Source organism: Oryzias latipes, chromosome 24 (assembly GCF_053564925.1).
Source record: "Oryzias latipes strain Hd-rR chromosome 24, Olatipes_Hd-rR_3.1".
In the NCBI taxonomy this organism is placed as follows: domain Eukaryota; kingdom Metazoa; phylum Chordata; class Actinopteri; order Beloniformes; family Adrianichthyidae; genus Oryzias; species Oryzias latipes.
This window is the reverse complement of record NC_136260.1, coordinates 21,767,533-21,788,678: the sequence shown is the minus strand read 5'-3', so window position 1 is coordinate 21,788,678 and position 21,146 is coordinate 21,767,533. Positions and strand designations below refer to the sequence as shown.

At 40.8% G+C, this 21,146-nt stretch overlaps 2 protein-coding genes across 4 annotated transcripts in view; one reads left to right on the top strand and one right to left on the bottom strand.

Annotated features, from left to right (window-relative positions):
* The window catches only part of LOC111947089 (uncharacterized), an 86,058-nt gene that overhangs the window by 44,619 nt on the left and 20,293 nt on the right, over nt 1-21,146 (top strand). The gene's annotated exons all lie outside the window — the stretch shown is intronic.
* On the bottom strand, nt 12,466-19,319 carry tbx18 (T-box transcription factor 18). The gene is made up of 8 exons (XM_023953137.2): nt 18,897-19,319; nt 17,968-18,130; nt 17,579-17,680; nt 16,541-16,712; nt 16,272-16,439; nt 15,806-15,870; nt 14,516-14,610; nt 12,466-13,817 (listed from the first exon to the last, which is right to left on the bottom strand). The coding sequence occupies exons 1-8, from the start codon at nt 19,129-19,131 to the stop codon at nt 13,276-13,278; spliced, it is 1,542 nt and encodes a 513-aa protein (XP_023808905.1). The 5' UTR covers nt 19,132-19,319; the 3' UTR covers nt 12,466-13,275.

Genomic DNA, 21,146 nt, shown 5'->3' with positions numbered 1-21,146 from the left:
GCGGCCCACCGCAGACCAGCAGACAGAAAATGAAAGAATAACAGGAGGAAGTGTGGAGAAGGAAAAGTCTTTCACTTCTCAGGCCAGCAGGTTTTGGGCCAACATTTCCTCACCTGAACTGCTCAGGAGAAACTTCACCTGCACTGGCAAAGATGAAAGTTTGAACATTTATACAACTTATTCCACATTTAATCTTGGATGAAGAACATTTTGCCTCCAATTCTGTTGGGTTTGTGGAGGCCTGATTATTCTGACGTCTGTCCACCATAAAGGCTGATGATGCAGGGGGAGTGAAATGAAATGCAACAAAAATTTTCACACATAACACACCATATACCGGATTTCAAGGCACACAGTTAACCAATGGCCAATTTTCGAACTTGTCATATATAGGGCGCACCCAACAAAAAGGCGCATCAACCGAGACCAAAGACTCATATTTTATTGATTGCATTCAAAGTAGTTGTATTTGTTCATAACATAATACACATTAGCCAAGTTAAGCGTTACTACAATACCTGTAACTACCAACGTTGTTTGCAACTTGTAAAAAACAGTCTGATACTTCTAAAAAATTTTACTGTGACTACGCTAACTCCCAACCTTTAAAACACAGACAATGCTACACATAAGTCATGGTAGAATCGTAAGAATTATTAGGCGCGTTGATGTATTCACAATACATGTAACTAACAACTTTGTTTGCAAAACTTAAAAAAAAAAAACAGACTAAGGCTATGTCCAAATTCCCACCCTAACCCCTACATAGTGCACTATATAGGGCGTTTGCCATTTTGTAGTGAGTGCCCTAGAAATTTCCCAGAAGTCTCTGGGAAAAACCAGTGTGCATGGGTGCTCACTAGATTGGCGTACATGGACCACAATGCATGGAGTCTGAACAATTTTTGCCAAAAAAATCTATTTAAATGTATTTCTTCAATAAACCATCAACGTTTTTATCTTCAGAAGACAGTGGACTTATAAATAAATAATCGTTGCAAAACACTCATTTAATTAGATTTTAACTTTGTGAAATCGATGACGTCATATCCGCCGTTAAAAAAAAAAAAAAAAAAAAGCAGTGAGCGTTCTGTCCAAGTTGCTTATGAAAATTCAGGGCACTACATTTTCCCGCACCATATACAGTAGTTTTTTAGTAGTTAGGGTTTAAAGTGGGAATTCGGACACACTCCAAAAAAAATGTTACTGTGACTACAGGCTTTTGCTAACTCCCAACTCCCCAAAAAAAAAACAGTCTGACAACGCTACACGTTAGCCGGGTTTGCGTAACTACAATAACTATAACTCTCAACTCTGTTTGCAATGCATAAGAAACAGACAGACGCCTCTAAAATAAACTGTGACCACGCTAACTTCCAACTTTGATGGTAACATGTAAAAAAAAAAAAATTCCACATTATATACGAGGCACACTATCTTCTTTTTCATTTTAAGACTTTCAAGTGCGCCTTGTAGTGCAGAACATACCATCCGTCCTCGATAAGGACTTTTGTCCCTTTTTGCCTTTTTATTCTACTTTTCTGATACCCCCTCTGGAGCTCCTTTTCCTTTTCTGTTTATTTCCTTATTTCCCTTTGTTCCGTCTGTTTATGCTGCTTTGTTTCCTGTCTGCCCGTTTTTCCCCCCCCTGTCCTTTCCACCCTCCCTCGCCGGCCGCCATAAATTACTCTCTTGTTGGCCGTTGAAGTGTGAGGAATGACAGATCTGATGGTTTCTCGCAGCTGTTGCTGGTGTTCCCAGCTTCACCTCTCCACACGGCTGTCTGTCTGTAAGCCCAGTTTGCAGAGACTCGAAGGCAAAATATACAAAACATGAATAGACTTTTAAATATTTGCTCTGCTTTGATGTTCACTCGACCTGTTTGGCCAAATTGTCCAAAAAGCGAATGCATCACATCAAAAAGGATATAAATCTTGTTATTTTGTTAAAATCCTGTCAGACATGTCTAATTGTTCGGTTTCAATATATATATATTTTTGAATAGATGTGATTTTTTAAATCAAAATTTAAAAAGTAAAATGTAGGTTAGACTTTAAAAGTAAAAAAGAGGTGTTTTATTAGTTAGTCTTCATTCCAGAACCTCCAAATCTCAAAATTCCAATCTTTTTTTATTCTGAGCAGAAATGTTTGTTTTTACTGTAAGCGCAATTTTTGTATAATGCTGTTTAATTCAAATATAATAATAGGTGGCATTAAAGCTACAAAACAGTTAGCTCATAAATTTAAATTCCATTGAGTAAAAACAAAACAAAAAAACAGACAAAAATAAATAAATGTATATCTCTGCACAGATATAACAAACTTAGATCGGTAAAAAAAACAGTTAAAGTAATAGATTTTCATAATCATTCGCATGTATGTAATGCCTTAATAATTATCATAAAAAAGACATTTGAAAGAATACATACAGTAAATGTCATATTGAACCGATTAAATGTTATGTTTGTTAAGCTAAAAAAAAGAGGGTTCAGGAAATATATTAATTAATTGCAAAATTAAAAATATATTTTTCGTTATTTCCACTTTTGTTAAAAAGACGATCATTGAATATGTGAAATCTGTCATTTTTATGTCACTTTAAAATTTTATTAAAATGTTTTTTTGTTTGTCATCTACACCAAAACTAAATTTTTACTTTCATGACTGCAACAACTGTTTTTTGAAAATCTCGATAAACATTGGGACTCGTTTTGTTGCATATTGTGTCTCTTTACAAATGTGTAACTGTAACATAACACGGGTGGAATTATAGAAGTTCACTTCCTCCCACTTCTTTTCCAGCCAATAAGCAAACTTTTATTTTGGACAAACCTCACATTTAATGGATCCAATGGGTCATGTATGAATTTGAAAAGAGTCGACATGACATATCTGTCAACTTAAGATTGGGAGTCATTATAATGGCATCACCTACATGCATATGTGGATAGGTATGTATCATCTTTAACATTGAATTTTAAATTTTTCCAGTTGCCAAAGTTCTATAGATAAATATCTTTTTTTTGGGTCTTCTTTAGTATTTTTTGTTTTGATTGCCTGAAAATCCGAATCCTAATGTCAGATGAGGGCAAACTGCAGCTGTGATTTAGTTTTTAAAATATCCTTAAGGTGGGGTGCCTTTTCAAGGATGAGATGTCTGTTATTAAAATCAAATTTTAAAAGCAGAAATGACTTATAATCCTTTTAATCCCACAAATACATACAATCCTTTTGGTATTTCTTCATGCTGCAATAGTTTCAGCTACAGCAAAAGTGGCATGATTTTATTAATGGATTTAAGACAGAGTCTGAAATCAAACTTTTTGACATGAGGAGGGGTGTTGACAATTCATAGATGTTTACTTTCTGATCCTTCTTGTACCTCGTGCCTGGGGGGTGGGGGGTCAGCCCTGTCGCTGTGTCCTGTGTCAGCATCACAGCCCACCGCTAAATATCCTTTTGCCATTTCCCACCTCTCAAGGACTCGCACATACACATGCGTTTGCAAAGCTATTCTTATTAGGACATTCCATTACTCTTTTGTACAGCCTGACCCCAACCCTAACCTTAACCTTAACCTGACCTCCATTCGATCCCAAAGATGAAGTTCTTCTGAATCTTTGGTACCAATAAACACTGATGGTCCAAATATTGGTCAGATTTGGTCCTAATAAGGTAATAAACACATCAGTTCACACCATACCAGGATGGAATGTGATCTTGACCTTATTTACTCAGCTGGTGAAAAAAATCAGCACGAATCAACACAAGAAGCGCAAAAAATTTAATTAAATGAAACGTTATTTTGATAAAAAGATAGAAAGGTGGTGAGAGCTGAAAATCTGTTGCAGCTCCAGGCTCGTCTGTTCTACAGTTTCTGTGCCTGCCGTCACACAGCGTGAGGATAAGATCTTTATTATCGCTAACGGGGATAAACAAGCTGCGACCTCTGTCTTTCTCACCCCATCCTTCTTCCACACTCCCTCCCCTCCTCACTTTCACTCCCTTTTCTGCCCCCTCGCCCCCTTCATCTCTCCCCTCCGGTCGTCATCTACCTCCCTTTGCTCCTCCCTCCCTCCTTGGCCCCACTCAGTGAATAGTGATCATGTCTGCCGTTTCATCGGCTCTTTGCACTTCTCTCCTCTATTAAGATTGATGGGCTGCTCGGCTATAAATGAGCATGCTAGGACTTCGGCAGAGGCACGATCAGGCCAGCACTGCATCTACAGGAAAACACACATACATGAGGAACGCTGCATGTCCCCCTCCCGTTAGCAGCACAGCCTCTAAGCTGGGTTCAAGGGGAACACTGAAGCGTGCAGACTTCTATGCAATATGACTCGATCCGCGACCTCTTAATGTTTTTGTGAAAGTAACAGTGCTGAAAATAGTTAAAACTGTTCATTAGGATAATTATTATTAAGCAAAATTAGCAAACTAATAGAACATAACATAGATGTAGCTTCAAGCCAGGGGCAGAGCTGTTGACGTGCAAGGGGGCAACTGCCCCCCAGGAAAAAAGCTTTTCTCCACACTTGCTCCCCAATTTCTTAGTCAATGATACTATCAAATTTGACAAAGATTAAGTTTCAACTTTTTTCCACAAATCCAAGTCAACTCATAAGAGTTGCAACGCACGAGTAAAATGAATGTGACAATCATTAGTAAAAATCATCTTATTACTTTAATATGACTAGTAAACAATGATTCTTCATTTGGTTATTGTGTCATTAACAAGTTTCCAAGTCCCAAAACTTGAGTTCCAAGTCAAATCCTGAAGTTGAGTCTCGAATAATTCTGTTTAAAAAAACCACTGGGAATTGCTTTTAAACAGTTCAAAAGATGAGAGAAAGTTAAATGTGTGTGGGGCCCACCGTAAACCATGTGTTGCGGACACACCGGACATGTGATGTGCTTTCTAGAATTCGCTAAACGTGAGTTTGTAAAAAACGTGTATTTGGCCCATGCGGTTCACACTGGACAAGCAGGGATGGGCTTCTTCTTTTTTCTGCTGTTTACTAGGCAATTGGCACTTCAGTGAAAAAAACAGGACACCATCCATACGTCACTACCAAATCCGAGTCCCTGATTGGTCAAATTTGACCTAGTTTAAGGCACGTTCAATGGTTTTTGAATGTGGACCCCCGAAAATGGTCGTAGAAACTTGTGTAGCAACGCATGAACGCGAGAGTGTTGAACACAGAAACCCAAAATGCGCATTTATGCATGTTCCCATAGACTTCTATATTGTTTCCTTTATTTTAAATCACTGTGCACTTGCATTGCTGCTACCAGACCACACTCAATTTAATTACCCCAACAATTACAAAAAAGTCTATTCAATTCAATTCAATTCTATTCTATTCTGAAGGGTCATAACACGTTTCTTGTGCTTCAGACTGTCTGCTTTGGCTGCTCTATATAACTGCCCTATCAGAGGACAGAGCCACGGACCACATGGTCAAAGAACTGACAAGGTATACTGCAGAGCCTTTCCTTTCTTTTTGGCTCGACTCAAAGTCTGTCAGTCGTTCTCAGCGTCTCTCAGACGCACAAGATGTTTGAAACTGAGTTTGCACGAGCTCTCACGCACTTTGTATGTCTTCATATTGAAGATCAGCCAATGAAAGATGCACCAAAGGTGCTCCTGTCACCGTTGTTGACATGGAAAGATTAAAGGAAAATATTGTCCCAATTATTTTTCAACACTCCCCTCATAGATCAGAGTTCGTAGGGTGTCTAAAGGGGGGACTGAGAAGCATTCCATGCAGAGATGGCAGTAAATCAGCTTAGCCAGGGTAGATTTGATGACAAAAATGTAATGGTGGTAAAGAACACCCTGAGCCTCAGGTTCTTGCAACTGTCATCAAATACTGGCTGGGCCATTAACAGGTCACGCAGATGAAGCTAAGCTGGGCCTGCGATGCTGTCAGCAGAGCCCACCTAGACTTGTCACCAGCTGAGGCTCTCTGAGCACAGGTGCACTTCCAAGAACGGCAGAAGAGACAAAATACGCCTTTTACTCTCTTTACTCCTCAAAGTCCCACTCCAATCATCTTTTGATCCATTTTCAAATCCTTCCCAGCGGTCTTTTTATTCTGAACATGTTTTTATCCCAAAAAAAAAATCTGTCATTTTCTAGGACATGGTTTTTACAGAGCACCAGGAGTTCATTAAAAATGTGCCTCTGTGTTGTTGGCGGGACTGTAGGCTAGTAGTAAGCCCGTCCCCACTTCCCATCACCCATCTGTTTACAAGCTCTCCTACTAGCTTTTAGCCCCTCACAACCCCAACTTCAAGCTACATGCACACCAGGCATGTGATGACGTTTAACATATCCTTCACTATAAGAGGTTTTGGTGTGAAATATCAAAGTGGTGCATATTTAGTCAATCTTCAAGGTTTTTTCTTTCACAGCCCTTTTCGGATACATAAAAGACTTGGTGTCCTATAACAAACAAACCACAAATAGTAATTTACTCCTTTATGATTATTTTTCAAACATTCGGCACTTCAAGTCTGAGTCCCTGATTGGTCAAAGTTCACTTTCAATGCACGTTTAATTGCTGCATGTTTTGGATGTGAAGTCCAACAATGGACTTAAAAACTATATTAGGGTATACATAGGCAATTCATTGGAAGGGAACGCATGTTGCTGAGGCAGGTACGACACAGCATTGAAGCTATCAGTTTTAAGCCAGATGCCAGCTCAGAAGAGGAAAACAAAGTCATCTATTTGTCTACAAGTGGATCCATCAGAAAGAAGTGTAGCAGGTAGCTTGTGGCCCGCCCAGTGTATATTCTACGTCACATATACGATTTTTTTCCAACAGCATTTTTTCGTCTGCTCCTGATTCACAACGGTTTGAATAAAGAAATACTCAGAAATGCAGTTTTAAGCTTAAATTTCTTTCTTTCTGTCTTTTATCATCATAAAAAATACCACAAGAACATGTTAAAAACACCAACAAACACTAGTTTGATCGGAGTCTTAAGTAAAAGGTGACCTAGAACACAAGCTCTGATGGCAACCGCTAAAACAAAACTACAGCAGATGCTAAAAAGAAACCTAAAAAAATGCCCTTTCTTTGATTTTATCCTTAGTCCCATTTGTAATTCTAATATGCAACTCACCAGCTACAAATAAAACTTTCTCTTTTATCTTGGCTTGTGATATTTATAAGTTCTCTATACTCCAGGGAAGGTTTTTTTGTGGCCCTCACCTGTGGACTACCAATTTCATATTCTCAGTCACGCACTGGAGGCTGCGACTCTCCTCTGAGCATTCTCAAACATGTGGTCCACATGTTAATTTACACCACAGAACGCCATAACCACACATGTGGCCTCTATGCAAATTAGAATTCCCATTGGAAAAGTTTCATTTTTGTTCAGACATGGGTTGTTTGCAAAAGCCCATCAGATGGACAAAAACGTTTTTGCAAAACAGACCACTTGCTTAGAGACTTACTTACATTAATAATGATGTAAAGGGCATTTAAAAAGCTGAAAATTGAAGAAAAAGGATGAAATGATGACAAGCTCTCCTCTGAAAGAAAAAAAAGGCTTTGAAAACTACCAAAAGCTAATAGATTCTGTGCTGCAAACGTTCGTCTGCACCTAAGAGAAAAAGTTATAGTGTCAAATGTAAAACTTTGAATCATCTACAGAATGTACTGAACCAGAATGTACACCGCTATCTCTCAGCCTTGTTTTGCAAGACATTTCAAAATATTCATTGTCATAAGGAGAAGCTTTGGCTGCTGTTCTGGTATTCATGCATGGCTAAAATAAAAAGTAAAATAAAATAGATGCATTTAGAAGGGATATTTAAAGTGGTTTGTGAGCTGATTTCCAATTGAAACTGTGACACTGAAATTCCTGCTTAAAAACTAATAAGTATACGCTTTTAAGATTAATCCTTTTATTAATAGTGTGAAAGCATACTCTCTTAAAACTTAGAGAAATGCATAAAGAACTAGATCAGCTCAGCTTAGTTTTACTTAAGCAAAGTTTGTATGACTTTAAAAGATTAAAATGGATTTCAATTGTATTGTTCCAGATGCTGCAAATGTTTTGTCTGTAGATTGGTAGTTTGTTTAAAATATTCATTAAAAGTCCCTTATACACTGCAAAAAAGTTATTTTATTTCTTTAAAACAGGGCGCCTTTTCTAACCCTTCTTCATTCTTTGTCCTCCCATTACACCCCCCCCCCCTTCCTCCCGACAGATAACGTGACAGATCTGTCACTTCGTCACCTGGTCAAACACAAGTGTTAATGTCCCCATCTGAGCTGAGAACCCCTAGATCCTGGAGGGGTGTTTCTTTGTGAACATTTGGGAATGTACGCCAGAGATGTTGTGGCGTACACTCCTATGAAAGAAAAGTCTGAAAAAGTTTTGCAAAAGTAGCAGCAGGAGGAAGATTTGAGCGCGTCTGCTTGTGCAAAGCGGGGGGGCTTTCTGTGTTGCCACACATGCATCAGGCGGTTTCCGTCCGCTGTCACTCACGCACAACAAGCCAATCATTCCTGGATTCTAAAATAAGCTCTCCTCCCCACTACTGTCACCTCCTGCCCCCCCCTCACATGTGCTCCTCTCGTCAGCACCTCTCACCTTCAGAGTGACAGGAGACAACTGAAACGGGGTGGAACACTTCACGTCCAAAGCCATTACGTTGGCCGAAGACATTCCCACTTCTTAAAGAAATGTTGATAAAATGCTTTCATTATGGTTTCATACTTGATTGGTCCTCAGAGATTTAAAAATTCAACGGCTTTAATAAACTTTTTTGTTGTACAGTTTTCCCATTAACCAATGAGAGGCTCAAAATTTTAGCATTGTCTTCAGTAGACCATAGAGTTTGACCGTCATTGGCTTTGGATGGCATCAATGAGCAAGTCTGATCCAAAAAACATGTCTAAGCAACTGTGATTTTCCCTCAGACTGATCATGTTCACTGTTAACCATTGTGTCCTATAGAAAAGACCCTTAAACTGCTGAATTGTAACTCATACAATGCATTTTGTGCATAACTTGATATACTTGCAATTGTGTTTTTACATGTATAAGACTTACAAACTACAAAAAATACAAATAAATTTTACGCACAGTTGCACAAACAGAAATATGATGAGTCTATTTTCTCTCTATCCATTACTGCTGTAGAATATGTGTCCAAAGCAAACCGGGCCAAAATGCAACTCTAGACCTAAGACCTATTCACAGCCCACCATCTGTATATGCTCAAACGCAACGCTTGATTGCTCGCCATCCTTGGTGGGACTTAAAATACTCCTTTGCTATTTGTGCCCAGATGCTGTTAGTATGTTCGCCAATACGGCAGGGGGCGATGCTTGGTACTTCTGTCAGCCCTGAGACATGGCATGGCTCACCTTTGTCAGTACTATTTATGTTTACTGACTCTTTGCATTAAGAACACTGGATACTCAACTTTAACTCCAGACCAGATAGAACCATTTTCCATTAGTTTCACATTACGAAAGGTCTCATAGTCAGTGTTGTCTGTAGACAAGGCCAATAGTTGTAGTTCACAAACTATTGTTGTACAATTTATGTCATTAAGTACTTTGTCCCACTTTACACTCACTGAACAACTGTGCAGATCTCAAGTCCAGGAACGGTCCCATCGAACATCACTCCAAGCAGGCCAAGCCTTCGATGGGGAACAAGAGCATCCACACCGCCCAAACAAACCGTACTTTGGTCAAATTCTGAACCAGTGGTGGGCAGACTGGGTTTGATTAGGCGGAAGATGTAATAAACAGCTTCACACCTTCTTTAAGGTGTGATGTGCATTCTCTATACACCGCATCAAACCTTACACAGTGCCAAACGGTTGCAAAGGTTGTACCTTTTAGGTTAAAATTTCACCCAAAAAAGCCCTTACGACACAGAAAAAGGCAAGAAGAATACCAGGGTGGTATGCATTGTTGCTTCTCTGACCATTAAATTGTGAACCTACACATTCTCATTATCTTTTCAACTAGTTTTTGTTTCCTTAGATACTTCGTAAACTTAGCCAATGTTACTTTTTTGGATAAAGATATCAGGTACATGTATTGTAAAGGCCCTGCAACAGACTGTAGACATGTTCAGGGCTCCAGCAACCCTGCACGACCTTCAAGGGGGATTTAGTGTGTCCGGAAGATGGATGGATTGTAAAGATGTAAAATCTAACTAAACAGGGGGTTCCTTCACAAATGAACCAATACTCTTACTTTATGCCTAATCACTGTTTCCATGAAACTCTACATTTCCTCAAACAACTTGGAATATCCAAGGATCCAGACCAAAAGCTGCTGATGTGTAATCCTACGGAAGATGCAAAATTCTGCAATGAGTCACACTTTCATTTTCTTTGATTTCACACTGCACTTTTGAGAGCAGACCAAACCATGTAAGCTGTGTTACCAAACTACTTGTTTGCTAAAGGGGGTTGCCCAAAATAAAAACGAGAAGGAAAATGACATAGAAGAAAATTTGGCCACCACAAGTCAATGGTGCTCTACGTCAGTGGTCTCCAACTTTTTCAGGCCATGGACTGATTTATTGACGGACAATATTTTCACTGACCGGCCTGTACAAGGCTGACGTCCCTTAAGTGTTGAAGATAAAGGTTATCTTCATCCTCTGTCAAATATCTGCAGCTGCTTTAAACCTCATTTGTACACCAGATTTTGAGTAGGAACCATTTAAATGTAATGGGGATTTTCCCTTAACTCTGTCTGCCAAAAGAAACGTTCCAATTAAATTTTTTTTGGTAAACGTTCTTAACTTGAGGGTTTTACCACTTTAAGAAAGCAGTGGGTATATAACACCGAGCAACTTGACGAGCGTCAAAAATGAGTTTAATGTGGTGGGGAGAATCCAGTAGTTTTCCAAAAAAATAAAAATAAACCTCCCTTCAGAATCAGATTATAAATCAAACAATGCAATGCAATATCTCTGCAGCCCAGTAACAACTGCTCTGCTGCCCGAGGGTTGGGGTTCCCTTCTTAGTGAAATAAGTAGCTGCACACCTTCACACTTCTCTATCTGCATTTCCATTGTAAAGATCTCCATCAAGAATTACTTTCAGGACTATTGATACCTGCTTTTACAGATGGCCCAGTGTTTGCAGCTCTAAGCAAACATCATAGGAAAAAACTGGTCCAGATTAAATGACCCTGGTCTACGTACACCCCAAAGCTGCGTGTGTTCAAGTGACCAACTTTAGTGAAAAGTCCATGTAAAACACTTAAAAGTGTGTTTTGGGCTTCCGCGTTCAAAACTCTAGCTACTCAGGTTTTTGCGAACGTTTTTTGTGCTCTATATACAAAATGCACGTCCTTTAAATGCGTGTTGAAAGGTAAACCAAGTTCAACTTTGGCCATTCTGGGACTCTAATTACTGACATTTGGATGGCGTCCCTTTTAATTCATGGAAGTGCCAGCTTTTAGAAAATTGATCATGAAGGATAAATTAAAAATGGCGCTTTGTCCAAGTCTTTCATATTTCAGAATAGAGTTGAGAAAAAGCCTGGAGCAAGATTTGCGATGTTTTCTCTGCCAACTGTAGCTGACGGACATGCGCTACCAAACGCTAGTAGTAGATGCAAGTAGGAAAAGACAAGAAGAAGGATCCCCTCCCTACTCGTCCTGTGGGCTTAACATGTGTTTAAGAACATGCTAAATGTGCGATCTTGAACAAGCGTCACATGCCCGTTGTGAACGTAACTTGAGTTCTTACTTCAAACATCTCATCTTTAATAGCTTGTAGTTAAACTAAAATCGAGTAAAATTACTCACAAGCAAAATAGCGCCTTTGTCCACAGAATTTCGTGCATTTTTGACATAGTTTTAGCTTCAACTGACCCTTTGCTAAAAGGTCTGCCTCATGCTTTCAGCAGCGAAGAATGAGTTTTTGTGCTCTTACATGTGTGTGTGGGAGGCAGGGTGTCAATTCTTAGGAGCCACATGAACTTTGAGACTTGGAAGTCACACACTTGCTGACAACCCAACCACCTGTTGGCCCACATTCACGCACAAATATACACACACAGACACACACACATCTCCACAGCTTGCCACCCAGATCAACAGTGAACACACACCCTTCTGTGTGGGACTTCCAACAACTAAACGTATAATCCTTATGCTAGATTAAAGAATGTGTCATGTGGTTGTGTAGTCATTTGTGGGGATATCAGCATGCATTTATATTGGTATAAATGTCAGATCTGGTTGTGAGTTTGTTTAAGGTTTCTATCCAGGCTTTCAATTAACACGCAAACAAAAACAAAGATAGAAAAAGGGTCAGTTATATTTTTTTCTCTTTCATGACAAAAATATTTGACACTCTCAATTTTGAACGTAGACTTTTCGAAAAACCAAATGATCCTTCAGTGTAAGAGATGGTTAAGTAATATCAAAATGGTCTTCAGATGCAAATGAGAAACAAACATCAAGGTACTAATATTTTATTTGGCTCAAAAAGTCACAGAGCGTGCTTGTGTCTTTTGGCAAAGAGAAGCTTTTCAGTCAAGTGCGGGGCAGGTCGTGTGCACCTGACGGCCATCTTAACAGCCGAAGCAGGTGCATTGGGCTTTTTAAGTGCAAAGGGGCACAAACCCCTTTAAAAGATGAGTCTGGTGCTCCTTTCTCACAGAAATATAATGAATGAAATGTTCAAAGAAAAGCTGTTTTTCTGATTCCTAAGGGATTGTTTCACTGAATACACAATATGTGGGTTGATCGTTCCCACATTTTTGACCAAAAAATGGGGGGTACTTGTAGCCATCATGTCAAAATGCATGATTCCGCACATTATTTGATTTTTTCGAACAGACACGATTGTAAAGCCTGTATTCCATGTTGATGACTGAGGGCGCATTTGACGAAGTTGACCGGTATAAAATGGTGGAGCCATCCAGTTAGACGCAAAGGTATCAAAGTGATTCAGGGCACTCTCAGGAGTCTAAGTGCTTGCTTTGATTGTCTGTTGCTCGGTCGGAGCCCAGGCCTGGTTCAGTTCCAGCTGAGTTAGTGGTTTCTGGATATCAGTTTACAAATTTGTGTCAATGAACCCCTACTAAGTCACTTCCTTTAAATGTAACTTTGAAAAGCTTATAGAGGCAGTTATTTGATCCATCACTGTCCACACTTCAGCTTCATACCACATCTGTACATCAATATTCATAGAGTGTTTGATCCTAGAGCAACGAACGCCCACACCAGGGCGCCATTTTGTTTGTGTTGTAATCTAGAGTCAAGTTTAGCCCAAGTGGGCGGTGACTTGAGACTGCCCACTTCCCGGCTGGCTGTTCCCCACTCCTATGGTCCGAGAGTCAAACAAGAAGCCCTGCTGTCCGGCGCCCAGCACACCAAGACTGTCTGTAAGAGTCCCACTGGGAGAAGAACCCAGGAAAGGGCTCTGATGACTGGCACTGGCAGCAGTGGGCATTTTATCAGGGCTGGCAGCGAGGCGTGGTGACGGGGGGAATGTGTAACCGTACAGGCTGTAGGGCTGCGTGTGGAGCCGGAGGCCGGCGTAACCCTGTGGAGTGGGGTTTGATAGATAGCCGAGCTGAGTGGCAGGGAGAGGCAGGGAGCAGAATCCTTCAGCGTCGTAGCTGGACGGACCTCTGTGAGGGGGGAACGGCTCCGGGGCGTTGCTGTAACGGTGTAGTGCGTGTGCAGGCCGGGTGCAGGTGTAGTCTGGTGGGCTGAGGGGGCAGACTTGGAAAGGAGATGAACACGGTGATGTGGAGAGCAGATGAGATGATCCTCCAACTCCTCCATGAGCTCCTGGGACGCCTGAGGAGAGGAAGCCAGAAAAAAAACAAAACAAAGTGAGGCAAGATTCCAAACTCAGGATTGCAAAAGTCTGGGGGTTTTCACTTTTGTTGGGTCACAAATGGATTTTGTAGGCTGCCCTTTAGCCAGACTGGAAAAAGGTTGCTGAAATACATAGGGTATAATGCCCTGACGAGGGGACCGTTTTCAAAACTAATGGACAGTAGAGGTGTGACCTGTCCAACACGAAACAGAGGACGGTTACTTCTGCGAAGTCTATTAATTTTTGATAGGCGACACCGCGGTCACTTAGAGAAGAAATAAATATTACATCAATTATTAGAACATTAATATTGTTATTTTTAAATTGCTTGTGAACTATTTGACATGCGTTGTCATGGTAACGACTACCAAGCCTGAACCGATTCCGCTCTGCTGCAGTTGGTGAATGAGGACCAACCAGTGGAGGAAAGGGGCTTATAAGCTAGTCGTCATGTTAGGTGATATGAAGCATCATTTCTGTTTCTGGTTACCAACTAGCATTCAGGCCAGAGCAATAACATAGATCCTTCAGGCTGTGTGTCCGGAACTTCTTTTTAGGTGTCCATTATCACTTTTTATTGCAGCCAATCAAAATCGAGTATTCACCCGGACTATGGTACAAAAGTTGATGAACTACGACAAAGTATTCTCATTTCATGCAAGGCTCTCGTCCTTACCTTGCTTGGCCATTCCAGGTATGTCCTCAAACGTCAGCGTTCGCAGTGATGGCCGCCAGAATGCGTACGACTCCACCAAAGCCTCCAAACCCATTCTGCAAAACACGCAGCGAAACACATCTGCATTACCAGGACAAAACAAGAAAAATGAAGCTAAAATTCCCGTTTCTGCTTTCCGCGCACGGCCTTTCAAAAAGCCTAATTTGGCTACAGGCTCTTAACCACCTGGTGGCCGTCTTGGCCACTGTGGGGGCCTCTCTTATGGTCTCCATGGAGACCATAGGTAATGAGGAGCATAAACGCAGCGTTGTCATTGGCTGCTGCCCTCTGGGTGCTTGTAGGTAATTGCTTTCACACTGCTTTTACGGGCGAATCAGGACGAAGGAGCAGGAAGCCGCAGCAGCGATTTATGAGGTGGCACTCCCCTTCGCTCTCAGTCCGAGTCCTCTACCCCCACCCGCTCTTCTCTAAGTGGGGCAGAGGGTTGCTGTGGTGGAGTAATGCGAGTGCTCTGTTACCGCTCGTTAGCGTGAGTATAAAAGTCCCCCCTCCAACAGAGTTGTAGCCTGGGTGATAATTTAGACAAGCTGCTCAGAGTGGTTCTGCAGGCTCCAAAGCCTATTGGAGCAGAAGTTTATTTAGCAAACTGTTTAACTCTTCCTGTAATATTTGAAGGGATTTTTTTTTGGGGGGGGGGGTCAGCATTCCTGTTTTACAGGGTCAGTCGGGAAGGTTTCTGGGTTATCCAGCGCACCGTTAGGCACCCAATTCCTCCGGATTTTCCGTCTCACGGGTTCTCCTCCTTCTCTGCCCTAATGATTTCTGTGAGGCCTCAAGGGAGCGGCTGTTGGGAGACTGCTGGAGTTTTACTGCAGTGTTGTTTTAATGCTGTGTTTATATATGTTTTCAAATGTGTTTATACAGATTTCCTTCAGGACTCTCTCCATTTTATTATTTTGCTGCTGAAGTTGAGGTTGGCTGGAATCTGATGCTCCATTAAGATTTGCGGCCAACGTTACATTTTTCCTCCCCTTCAAAGAACCGTGCAACTGTCAGAGTAATTTGCCTTTAAAGTTAGCACATTTTAATAAAAATGCATCTATTGCTGATCGTGATCGCCAGTTTAGCTGCTTTTTTTAAGGAGCTTGTTGCACATTTTGCAGCATAAAAAAATACCAGAACTTTGTTCATCAAACTTTGACGATAAAAATACTAAATGTGCAAACAAAAAATCCCCACCAATGCAGAAAATTATATTCCTGGGGGATAACTCCAGTGATGTTAACTCACCTGTTTCTGCCTGAGTCTCTGAAGCCTTTTGCAAATGGGTTTCTGTCAATTTTCAGCCTTGTGATCTGAAAAACAGATTTAAAGTGGTAATTGTTTCTAGATTTCTGTGCATGATAACACACACTGGATGAAGCTTTTTCCTTTTCATGCATGTTTGCTTGTTGTGCTGAAGTGTGTGTGCATTCAGTCTTTCGTGTCCTGGAGGACTGCATGCTGAGGCTGTGGGTGGTGCTGAAGGCCCGGCTCTGTGACCCGCATCCAAAGGGACTTTTATTGGCATTACTAGCATGTTCTGACTTCAGCCATCGTGCACTGTGGGCCTCTTGACCTTATGTTTTACCTCAAAGTTGGCACGGATCAGTTCAAAAATGCAAAACATTTTCCCACAGCTTTGAGGCTGCTTGAGTTTAAACACCGAAAACTCCCCTAAAACAATGCTAACACACGTTTTCCTTTGTTGTTTTACCTGCTGGTTCTGATATGCGGTCACAGTGGTGAACACAGTTTCCGAAAAGGAGAAGGTGTGGGTGCCCTCCCCAACGGGGATGGCTCTCACCGGAGACAGCTCCTCCCCACACTCCTTGCGGATGACATGGACCCGCGGCTGGTACTTGTGCATGGAGTGAAGGATGATCTGAGCAGAGATTCACCTCAATAAGACTCAAAGACTAAATTAAAAACACCCCCCCCTCCAAAAAAAAAAAGCCTTAAAAAAATCCCAAATTTAGTACGTACATGTCCCTGGTCGTCCAACTCGTTGTTTGTCAGTTTGAGTTTGTCGAAGCTGACTACCTGCCTCATCCACGTCTCTCCTGAGGCGGGGGAGTCCGGGTGGATGTACACTCTTGGAGGCACAGGGGAGTCGGCATTCCCCGCTACCATCCACTTGGAGCTGTGATACACGTACCTTCACATTTTTTAACAAAAAAAATAAATGACGAGGAGGGCATTTTTTTTAAAATGCAGGGACTGTTACAGAGATTTAACAAGGAATTCAATCTCAGTTTTTTCTTACAAACAGTGGGTTTTTTCATATTGAAAACATTAAACGTGTGTGCTCAAGTTTGAACCATAGACAAATGTCTTAAATACTTTAAAACTCTTTAACATTTGCAGTCCCCCCCCCCCCCCCTGTTTTCTTAAGCTCTAAGGTTTGGAAACAAAGACCTGCAAAAGGCTGTGATCTTAAATTCTTGTCTGACTGATGCTGTAATTATCATCCAGTGAATGGAATTAAACCTGCATTCTTTAAGATAACAACAGGAGTCAGAAATGTAAAAAAAAAACTACATTGAACTGAATAAACAATATTGCCCAAAATCCCACAAAAAATGTAAATATATATATATATATATATATATATATATATATATATATATATGTATGTGTGTGTGCGGAACCTTGGCAGCACTGAGCGCAGCAACGCACTATTTTTTCCTGTGCTTCATAGCAACTTTTGTTAGTTTGACCCTGGTGGCTACAGAGGTTAGGCGTCCAAAAGGCCCAAAAGGGACGGCAAAACGACGAAACTGCAGTGCCAAAGCGCCATTTGTGGAGAAACGGAGCAGAAAAAGCAGGGGGGGGAAGCCTGCAGAGGGAGTCTAAATTAAGATAACAGGCCGACTGGTGCTAATTAGGCACCAAAACTTTATTGCAGGTTCGAGTGTGAGGCTAAAGACTCGAAAAGAGTTGAAGATACATTTAGTCACAAAATGTGAGTCTAATAAGGGAGCGCCTATGCGTCATAGCGCGCGAGGATGCGTGACGCCTTACCTGTATCGTTTGTTATCCACGGGGATTATATCCATGGCAACGTAGTACTGCTGATGGGGGTCTAAACCCGTTATTTTGACTCGCATGGCGGGAAACATCCGCCTAAGATCAAATCAGAGACAGAAAAGGGTAATGAAAAACTAAAGTAATAAAAATGACAATAAATCAAACAGAAAATCTACGTCATTTATTTAAATAGTTGAAAAATTCAAAAAAAAAATATTTCATGCTAAAGAAAAAGACTTTCTAAATAAAGTAATGCGTTTATGCTAAATGGACTGTTTATGTTGTTTTCTCCACATTTCAAAGATTTTTATTGTCATTGATTGTATTTCTACAGCGAATTTCTTTCTCCGGAGCTAAACTCCCGCCATCCACGCGCGTCTCACCGTCCGGCCTTGGTGATAATCATCTCCGTGCCGATCTCGTGGAAGCGTTTCCACAGGTCTGATCCCTGCAGGTCCACGTGCGTTTCCTCTCCCCTCCCGGTTGCAGGCGCCACGCACGGCGCTGCGGGCTGCGGGCTCTCTTGCAGCGCGTCCTCGCTCTCCGCTGCACCGGAACCAGGAGATAACTAAACGACGGTCCGCTCAATAAAACACTCATTCTCACTAACATACTATAAAATGCATTTTTTAATAATAAAGAAACTCATAAAAGGAAAAGTTTGTCTCTTAGAGAGTACGTTATATTAAATGTAGGTCATATTAGATTAAATGTTCAACATTTTTAGAATTTTATGAATCCCAAATTTAAAATAAGTATAAATTAGAGACACATGTGCTTTCCAGGCAACAAAAACCCTGCATGTATCCAAATTTTTGGATCAATAAAAAATTATAAAATATTTTTGTTATTTTGTTTGACTGAAAATCAAATTTACTGAAATATTTATGACATAAACAAAGACAGCTGTCGCGCTTAATAATAAGCTCTAGGGGTGTAAAGCAGTGTTGTTTTTCTTTTCTTTTTGTTTTATTTATTATGGAAGATGATTATTTCTATGTGAATTTGGGTTTTTTGGGCACCTCCATGTTTTTCTGCTCAGCATGGCCTCCCGAGGTGTTGGGAATTTGATTACGTTGAGGCCAGTGATCCACTTAACTCCGCTTTTAAAATATTTTCTTTGCTGCGGAGTTCTGCTTTCACATAATTTCTGTTATTGTGCGTCATTTTCTCTGCTTTAAGTTGCGTGAAAGCAAAAGGCTTTTGATTACAAAACAACATTTATTCACATCTATAAATTGCTCGCATTTGCTCTGCAGGCTGAGGCACTGTTATTATAAATATTGTTGCTGTTCTTTTTGTCATGACTTACGGGATCCGTCGCTGGCGCTTTCGGCCTCGCTGGTCCGGTCAGCGGCGCACGCTCTTCCGTCTCTCAGCGCCGTTGTCCCGGTTAAATCAGAAACATTATTGCCCTCCTCGTACCCGGGACACATTGCATCCTCTCCGCTCGTCCTGCGCCGCTTTTCTGTTCCAATTAACGCTTCCACCGAGAACGCGTGCGCCTTGACGCTCATTGCACACGGAGACCTCCGCTTCTCGGCCATTTCTGTCAGAACAGAGGGGAACTTGGCGAGATCACGAGCTTCGCGCACAGCAAGAAGAGTTTAGAAAACACATCCACGGTGCCAGTTTATTTTCTTTTTTTTGCCGTCCTAGAACCAAGACGCAAGGTGAGCTGGGAGGAACGGAGAGCCTCCGCTATCCAAGGGCGCCGTGAGGACTTTGGGAGAGTGTCAACAAGCAGCTCAGAGGAGAGCAGGAGAGGGAGCTATCAGTCACGGCGCAGAGCAACCAATCAAGAGTTATCACAGCCCCCCGGAACTTTGTTCTTGTCCCGCCCGCCGCGGGGGCCGCTCGTGCCGCCTTATGTGGTAAAAGAAGACCCGATGAATGAATCATGTCTTCAAGTAATGAAGCTCGTGGTGCGTCCCCGTGGAGGTGCTGCGCGCATTTTCACAGGCGCAACATACCTGCAGCGCAGCAGGAACAGGTGTCACTTGACGCAATTAGAAAAAAACGTGTTTTTTTTGGATAAGACTTTAAAAACGCATGAGTTAAAAAAAAGAAGAGGTTTGAAAGCCATCCCCTTCATGAATGATTTTAGTTGGTTGTTCAGAAAAGTTTGACACCTTTTGTCTCCTTTTTGTATTATTATGGACTAACTAATACAAATGAAATACAAATAAATATGCAAATCACTCATTCCTCATCTAGTATATTAATACTGGATAATGACAAAACATGAACTCTATATGTAACGTAAACATAAGCCCAATTGTTATCATAGCTTCCCTTTCTGCCCCATTTTTTTAAAAAGAATTTTTAAATAAAATCAAACGAGATACGTATTATTTTATTATATATGTATTAAATTATTAATGTTTTTATTTTATTTTATTTTATTTCGCCCAAAGAAATAGCCGCTGAAGCGACTCCTATTGTTTTGTAGAGAAACTCCTCATCTATATCAGATCAAAAGTCATTTTGCAATCAGAAAACACAGAAAACACATTTGACAAGACTTTGAACTGGTAACACGTGTATAAAGCTGAGTAAAAAGTTGCGCATGAAAAATAAATCGCACTCAGCGTGTGCGTAAAGGTTTTAAACCAACAGGGGGAAGGCGCTAATTTTAACATTTGTATATCCAAATGTACCCTCCATCGAAATTGCTTTTTTATGTTTTATTGGAGCTAAATTAGGTCCGAAAAAATTGTGGAGCTTTTAGAATCAGGACTGGCCGCATAACAGAGCACCCCCCCCCCCCCCCCCCCCAGAACCACCGAGGCCTGACGATGACCCTCATAACACGTCGGCTGATTACTCACGAAGGCGCTGGCGGATTTTGACAGCATAAAGTATAATCACTCACATCGGGACTGAATTATTTTCGTGCCCGACTCTGCGGCGTTGCCTTCGCTGAAATCACCGCCGAGTTGCGGGCCCGCACGGCTCAAATAAACAAAACGGCCGCAGCGTTTGTTGGCACAAATTTTGCGTAAACGACTGGACGGAGAAGCTCCGTCCACACAAACCGTGCGGTTTATCAGATCTAACAACACGGTCCAGGTCCAGTGGGATTACAAAAATCTCGCATGTCTGTAATTGCGTGGGATATATTTGACACAATAGGAAATGTTTAGATTTTGTTCAATTTCGATAAGAATTTTGTTAATTTTCTCAAAATTAATGTATCAATGCTGCTCGAGCCCCTTTAAAATAATTTAAAAAATAATCTAAGTTTTAAGAATTCAAAGAAATTTCATTCTGAAAAAATGTCACATTCATAAAAAGGATATCTTTATTTCAAATGTTTTTAAATAAGGAAACATTTACTATTACATCCAAATTTTAATAATCCTGTGATGTTTTAAAATTAATAAAGTGATGCAGGACATTTGCATGAGAACTATGTAGGTATACGATTTAAAATAAATCTTCAAAAAATATAAATATTTTCAGTTAGATATTTTTTTATTTAAAACAATGCATAGAAAAGTAAAACAAAACAACCAGTAACGCTCCCAATAAAGTTGCCATCCATCTACTAATAAAGTAG